Source organism: Acanthisitta chloris, unplaced genomic scaffold (genome assembly GCF_000695815.1).
Source record: "Acanthisitta chloris isolate BGI_N310 unplaced genomic scaffold, ASM69581v1 scaffold28225, whole genome shotgun sequence".
NCBI classification, from domain to species: domain Eukaryota; kingdom Metazoa; phylum Chordata; class Aves; order Passeriformes; family Acanthisittidae; genus Acanthisitta; species Acanthisitta chloris.
Window position 1 is genome coordinate 1 of NW_008674664.1, and position 8,233 is coordinate 8,233.

General features: G+C 36.7%; 1 protein-coding gene across 1 annotated transcript; it reads right to left on the reverse strand.

Annotated features, from left to right (window-relative positions):
• Positions 1-62: 62 nt before the first annotated feature.
• On the reverse strand, positions 63-8,015 carry GDA (guanine deaminase; the record flags this gene model as incomplete). The annotated part of the gene is made up of 7 exons (XM_009075436.1): positions 63-90; positions 999-1,117; positions 3,437-3,583; positions 4,043-4,110; positions 4,600-4,697; positions 6,791-6,898; positions 7,908-8,015. Coding segments are annotated over 7 exons (676 nt in total), but the record flags the coding sequence as incomplete, so codon positions are not given.
• Between the last annotated feature and the right edge of the window lie 218 nt (positions 8,016-8,233).

Sequence of the window (8,233 nt, forward strand, 5' to 3'; positions counted from 1 at the left end):
AATTTGGACAATGTTTGATGCAGGAAACAAGAATTTTATATGGGTTGAAAATCAGAACATACCTAGATACAGGAACTTCTGGAGAGTGTCCTATAAAAAAATGTGAAAAAAAACCAAATTCAGAAAGCAGCATCTGTTGTTCCAGATCATTTTGAAGCTTGAAAAACTGATAAAAAGTTTTCCCAAATATTCCTACTAATAGTAAAATCAAAATCTAATATACACATTTTCTCATAATTAACTTTCAAATAAAGAAAACATTGGACAAGTTCGATGGCATAAACAAATATATGCCTAAAGCACATTACTTTCCCCTTCCTTTTAGAGTTCTCAAATTCATTTACTTATTGAAAAATGAGACAAAACTTATACATTTTTATACTCCTAAGAACTGCTAACTTAGCTAAAAAGGTTTAGACTTAAATCGAAAAATAATTCTTTTCACAGAGCTGGAATTGTCTAGTGACATCGATAAATTCAAGGAACTGTTAATTATCTTTTTCAGTCAGAGGTTTTTGCATGAGCAGGTGTGCCCATTGCTTAAGGCCAACATTGTCTTTATGTTAACATAAAAACTGTATTTTTAACTCCAATTAGCCATCTTGAGTTCTTGCTTAATTCTATAACAGCAGTGTAAGTCAAGGCATCCTAACCTTTCTCTGGGAACAGGTTGCCATTTTTCAGGTTGAACTTGAAGTCTTGAATAATCTTTTTCTTGGCTGCCATTTGTCACTCCAAATAGCAAACTCTAAATTGTCATCTTGGGCTAACAAAACATGCATTAAAAATATTACATTCACTTTTGCTCATGGAGTTATGAGACTGTCACTGAGGACAGCAAGATTCTAAGGGAAAACAAACACTAGTGCTGAAGCACAGGCACCAGTGCTCCATTCCTATTATTGGAATGACTCTTGAGAGACTTACTCTGTCTGCGTCATGGACCTTCCCACATCATTTCCATTAATATTTTGGATCATTAATCCTGTTCTAATTACCTCAAAATTATCAGCAGAGAACAAGTCAAAGGGGCTATCTGAAGCCTTCGTGTTGATTAGCAGTGCATCAAATTCTTTGCCCACCTCAAAGTTTCCAATCACGTCATCTAGTCCTAGAGCTGAGGAAGAAAATAAGTTCGCAAATAAGTCTTGAGCACCAGCCTCTTTTCACCATGTAGAAGCACCTGGCAATTTACTTGAGATGCTCTTAAGAAAAAAACAGTAATTTAGCTGATTACAAGGAAAAACACAAAAGCAAATTCAACAGTGAGTATGTTAGCATCTGAGTTCTTAAGAGACTTCTCAGTAAAAACATGTATATTTCAGTCAATTTCTGTAAGGCATTTGTTAAGGCTAAAAGAAATCTGAAAAACAATTTGAACCCCACTTTTAATTTTTGCTCTTTGAATGTTCCACATTGCAGATCTGGTATACAGGCCATTAACTGTCCAAAATGGAATAACAATTGGTTACATTGCAAAAATACTAGAATGCTAAGACGGGCACTGAAATTAAGGCAGTATTAGACTTAAGGTTTTTAACAGTTTAAGCAACTTGGATAGGCTATATAGACCTACTGCAATAGCAACATAGAGTAAGTAATATGATAATAAGACAGGTGTGCAGTGAGTATAACTAATTCTAACTAGCAGGAACAAAGAACAATATGGTGTGGAAGACAAACCACAGACAGATCTGAAGGCCTCATACCTGCCTGTAAAGCTTGTCTTGCAGTCTACTATTTAGCTTTGTTTTTTCAAAGCTTCATTGCAACCTCTTGCTTTTAGGTCCATATGCACCGAAAACTTACATATTCATCTTGCAAGTGCTTAGAACACCTAAACAGAGGCCTTCATGTCTCTTTGGGAACAAATTAGGATGGTTTTAAGTTGCAGAAAGTATCTGTGAATTATATCCATTTTTTCAATACTCTGAAACTAAGTTATCACAAAAAGGATAACAATTTGTTCACTTGTTTTCAGATTGCTTCAACAAACGAACTTCAGCCTTCAGTGAAGTTTGTATACAGCAGGAACATCACAATACCTTAAAGACGTTTAAACCACTTACAAATTGTGAAATATTTTGACTGCCTACTGGTTTCGAATAAAAAGATCTCATTTTCCTTCAGGTTTTTGAGCAGAATGCAATTCTTAGATTAAACACAAGAGGGTGACAAGTGTTTAGAAGCTGTAACAAAGCAAATTATTGCACTAAAGAATCACTCATTTAACTTTCTGCTAGTGGAATTTCCAGGCTACTGGAAAGTTGTATGAGTAATTTATATTCTACTCTTGACAAAGATTCAGTAAGGGTAAATCAACACAAAATCAATATATAAAACAAACACTTTACCAAATAAACCTAAGATAGACAAAGCACTAGAGTAGCTGAGAAGGGAAACCACATATAAGTTTGGGATTTTTTTAAGTTCTTTCTGTGCCTCAGCTAAAGTATTCTTGCACTTTATGGAACAGTATCTATTGTGGGAAAAATATCTTTTTTTCTGTTCCCTGCCCACCTTCTGTCTTCTCCATCCCTCCATTATATCCTCCAGGAATTCAAATACAATCCTGACAAGACCTGTTCGGTGACATTTTCATTACATCTTTCAAACTTCTATTAATAGTTCCCAATGGTGTTTTCCAACAGCTACAAAAATATTACTCTGAAAATATTTGGGACCAGTTCTTTAGCAAGCAGTGAGGTCATTTCTGCTAACTGAAAGAGTAGTAAGTTTTTACTCATGTGTGGATTTACTCCCTGCCAAATCATACCAGTTCCACTAAAACTTTATTAATTTCATTAGTACACGCACACTGATCATAAGAAAACATGCCAGTGAACCAGAATAATCCATACACTAGATGACTGTACGCAACTGTGTCTTAAGCAACCATGGCGGATATGCTGTTTAAACTTCATTCTTTTCTCTGAGTGAGGAGTGATTTGCAGGATGTTTTGATTTGCAACAAAGTGCCTCATTGATAGCTCAAAAAGCATAAACAAAATTAGAAATGGATGACAAACAGGATGCATGATTTTATAGCAAACGCACAGCTTTTCCTCTAACTGATGATTGCTGAGAAAACAAATTTCCAATTGGTGTGATAACATACCAGCACTTATGATATGACCTTATGACTAAGAAGTCTGAGGATCTTTGCAAAGTAAATGTACAACCCCAAAAAGCCATTCAGATTCTATTATTAAACTCTCAACATCAATACAAATACTTTTCTGTAATAAGCCTAGAGTAAGGATATCTCTGCTCACCAGATACCATTTTAGACTTCACTCTGGCAACAGAAAATCTATGAATTCATTCACAGAATATAGGTTACTGTAAGAGCACTCATCTCCCATGAAGACAGGGAGACATAATATCTAAAAGAGCTATAGCTCTCTGTATGCACACTAACGAATTTTCTTTTTACCTTGGCTTCCTCCCAGAGTGGCAAGTTGAAAAGCTTCTTCAAGAGTTAGTCCTGTTTCATTCACTTTATTGATCTGAAGGCTATTAGAGGCCATAATTGTTTTCCTGATAGCATCAAACATGGAAGCTGAATATCCACCAGCAACATCTAGAAGGGATCAGACTCTTAGAAACAAGCTTTGGGCATAATTATCTGTAAAATTTCTATGAGTTTTAATTCAATATTACAAACAGACCCGTGGTAAACACAAGTTTTACTGGTAGGCACTGTCTCTGAATGTGTAATTCCCAGTAAAGTTCTCTCACACACAATCAGGTGAATAGAACACACCATAATAGCAGAAACCTGAAAAGTTGTTGATCAAGCCCTCTTTACTCTCATGACACGAACAAAACTCTTCATTAATTATTTTGTTTTCTTTTTAAATACTTTTGGACCAGCCCTAGATTTCAATACTCTAGACTTTCTTACTCTAGAATCAGTGGCTAAAAGAAAGCAGGACCCTAAGCTGGAGACATGCTGACTTTTAAATATGAACAGGTAGGCATGGCTTTGTATCTCCCACTGGTTTCCAAAATGAAAACATCTTTACAAGACAATACTAACCTGTGCCAAGACCAAGTTTCACATTGTGTTCCAGAACCTTCCGCACATTTAAGAAACCACTGCGCAACCTGGATTGGAAGAAGAACATGTCCTGTGTGATACATACAGAAGAAATTCAGGAAGAGCAGGGCTGCAGAGCCATTTCATGACAAAGGTTCTCAGAATGTGTCCAGCTACCATGCAGCATCTCATTTATACTTAACAGAAAGAAGACTGTATAGCCCATTCCCCCAAAACACAAGCGTACTTTGCGGGGAAGGGAGATGGCTTGAATCTGTCATCCACAGAACAGTCAAAAGAAACAAATTTATAAAAAAAATTCAAAAAAAAACCACATATGTGAGACGAGACTGAAAGAACGCAAGTCAGTCCAGAGCATACTGCAGAGAAGTGGATCATGAATAGTCATATTCAATCCAATATGGTAGTTATGGTGGAATGGGGGTATCATATACATAGCCTTGCAGTGGTAGCATGGATGCAGGGTACTAAGTGAACAACAACTTTATTTAATTATACACCTTTTTTTTTCTTCTTCATTTTTAAATTTAACTTACGAAAAGTTGGAATTGGGACAATGTGAAATTGCAGCTCCACGAAGACTAAAAAGTTTCAGCTCTTCTTCAGAAAGATAACAGGCATGAGCCATCACTGTCTAAAGAAAAAGAGAATCATAAATTTGCTCAATATCATATTTACCTCAGTGGCTGAGGTCTGCTGCAGTACTTTCAATAGCCAAAACCACACATGTTACCATTAAGTGAAATAAATACACTGCTTGAATGAAGCCCTTGAAATCCACAAGGGAAAAACACTGATTAACTTCACTATGCCTGATGTATCATTCCTCAGTATTTTTTAATTTATCAATGTAAGAAAGAAGAGAGGGTGCTGACTCTTGCAGTGACTCTTGTGACCTAAGAGTTCCAAGGAACAAACGCAAGAATTTCCCAGTTGTCCTAGCACTTTAGTAACCTTATGGTTTGTATTTTATAGCTGACACAGAGATTAAATACTGGGGCTAGGAGTACCTCAGATACAATGGAATGTATGCACTCTTAGCATGTTTCCCATTGTTTCTCTAAAGGTTTGCACAACGTAGATATAAACACATATATGGAATATTCTTTAAGCAAAATAATCTAATTTATTATGCAAGTTTATTATTTTCTTTCTTGGCCCGTACAGCCGACTTTAAAAATAAGTTCAAAAGCAGTATACACAAAATACAGAATTATAGGACAGTATAATTTGATAGTACATAAACCAATTATTCCCAGATGTATCTAACTGGCATTACCTCATATGCCAAATGCACACTGAAAGAGAAGAGCAAGAGGTCTGTTAGACCTTGCAATCTGCTGATAAAAACGAAAATGGCACATGAACTGTTTCCACTGAGCATGTCCTAATAGCACTGTACCCTTACCATCTCTACTCATCAAGCAAAATGTAGCTGAAAATGCAAGAAGCACAGTCACATCTTCAGTGAAGGACATACATAGGGTAGCTGCCTAACCATATCTCTGCCAATCTGTACTGTTTTTCAAAAAGAAAGAAATATTTCAGAAACAGGTCCAAAAAACATGCTTTTAAAACACTTATAAAAATTGATTTGGTGTCTTAGTTTTGGTGGCTGGGGAGAGGAGAGTGTCTGAGGTTTTATTATGCTTGCATTTAATAGAATGCTTTTCCAAACAACTAAGAGCCTGGCTCCAGAAAGCACCAGTAACCATGATTTCAGGTGACCATTTTAACTTCTGCGCATATAAAAGTCTGATAGAATTAAGACCTGTGTTTTGGCAGCACTAATAGTACACTGACACATCAAATCAGCATGCATGGCCCTGTGCTACAAAACAAAGGTTAATACTATGTACATACTTCAGAGTCAGTATTGATTTCTCAAGTAAAAAGGACAGTAAACAAGTAATTTACCGGGGTACAATTTCAAACACAGAAACAGAAATTCAATAGCTAATTCTCAGGAATTATTCTAGCTGCCCTTTGGTAGCTCTAAATATTGTCTCATAAAATTTTAAATCAACTTGACTGACGTTTAAGCACACTGACTTAAGTTAAGTCATTCATATTCACTTTTGCATGGGCTCTCCACTATCTAATAAGAAGTGCCTGCACACTCCAACCTCTAATTACTGTGGGCTGGTATCATATCTGCTTTACATTTATCTCACTAGCATGAAGCTTTAATCAATTTCAACTCTTCAGGCCACTGTGCCTCTCCATGCTTGGGAAAATCAGATAATGAGACAGGAGTGATTGTGGATAGTCAGAGCATAAAGTCTCTCTGTCTGCATATTAGATTCACACTCAGAATATAACACCATAGAGCAAAATTTCAGGCAAACCATCATGCAAGAACATTGTAATACAAGGATAACTGAGTACCGTCCAAGAAGTACCAGCTCCTACAATACCAGGTTTATCTAATTTCCTTTTAATCCCAATGCCCCAATTCTCTTTGCAGCCCTTGGAAAATGGATCAGGGAGCACAAAATGTCTTTACTGTTCACCTCTGTCAAAATGCTTAGGAAAACTATGGGCTTGTCTAAAGTTCCAATACCTTGACCAACACCTGTGCAACAGAGAACATGAAAAAATTTACTTTCCCACAGATGTCACTGACCTTGACAAAACAACACAGACTTTTTAGGTAAGTACAGTAAACCATCATATTCACTATATAGATTAATCTAAGCTATGTTGTGGAAGTTTTTATGCAACTACCTTGCTGGTTAGCAGCTTGTTTTTATCATACAATTCAGTGTAAGTCTGATAGGCAGGAAACATGTTCTCAACAAGTTTGACTTCTTCTTCGTTCTCACTTATGTGACTCTACAACAAGAAAATACATAACAGTGAGTGCTTCAAATAGCATTGAACCTGAAATTACAGCCTTCTCAGCAACCTACTGGTGCTAAACATGCAATGATATAAACTAGTATTTGTAAAGACTATAGTTATATCTAATCCTTGTGTTTTTCTTCTCAACAGAAACATCCCTGGAACCTAAAGAAGCAGCTCCATTTGTTCTTTTACAAGTTATATGGGATGGTGTGCATATCCATCGCAGCAGTGTGGTGAGGCAACGGCACCCATAGGTTTTGGAAAATGTTAAAATAATAGATAAAATAATACATTATATTATTGTGAGGTAAAGAGAGAACCAGCCTACAACAGGGTAGACCCTGAGGTCTGGGCAACATGTAGATCCTCCATGTATCATCAGAAGCGCTGATTAGTTCCTGTCTCAGAAAAATCTGATCCTTCTGTACTCCCATTGGGGCATATATTTTCCAAATGCCCACTTTGTAATTAAAAAAACCCCAAAGATATGATAGCTTTAAAGCAATATATGCTTACAACTGTTTAACCAAAAAAGAACACATTTCAACACACCCGTAAGCTTTAAAATGTCTTTTTTAAACACGGAAACTTCATCACACTGGAAATCCTACAGTTATGTTAACAATGTTCACATAAGATACCAAGATGAGTAATACTTTTATCTACTGAAATCTCCTCTGTCCAGAAACAACAGAAGGCAGTGAGAGAGACTTGACTAGAGAGAGCAACCTTCAGCAATCCAAGGGTTGCCTATGCAGGGTGCCAGTTTCCTAGTGACCATGCACTGGGACTTGCTGAATTGTGCATCCTTCCAATTGAGTCTTCTCAATTCCTGTTCAAGTTACAGTGTTTTTACAGAGTAGTATCTGTAATTTCAGAGGAATTAGAAGAGACTCCAGTGTGGAGTGGCTTAAGTGTTTTCCTGAAATCATGAAAACTCTCTGATCAGTATGCTGTCTGTCCAAACTAAACTGTACACATAGCCCTCGGAGCTCACCTGCACATGGAGATCCCGGTCCCGTGCTAAATCGCCAAGTGCACTCAGCAAGTCCTCTGTGCAGGAAGGGCCAAAGCGGGGTGTTATTACAGGTTGTACCCTTGGATACTGAAAATATCAAAAAGACAGGCTTGGTATTCTACGTCTATATATCAGTAACCATAACTAAGACTAGCATTTACATGGCAATTACATTTTGTCTTCATTTCTTATTGCTTACTGCATCCTTGCCAACTCAAATTAAATTTTACAGTAATTTCTTTACTTTTACCAGACATTCCACTGCAGAAATAGAGAATCAAAGCAGTTTCCTTAAAAAAAACCCA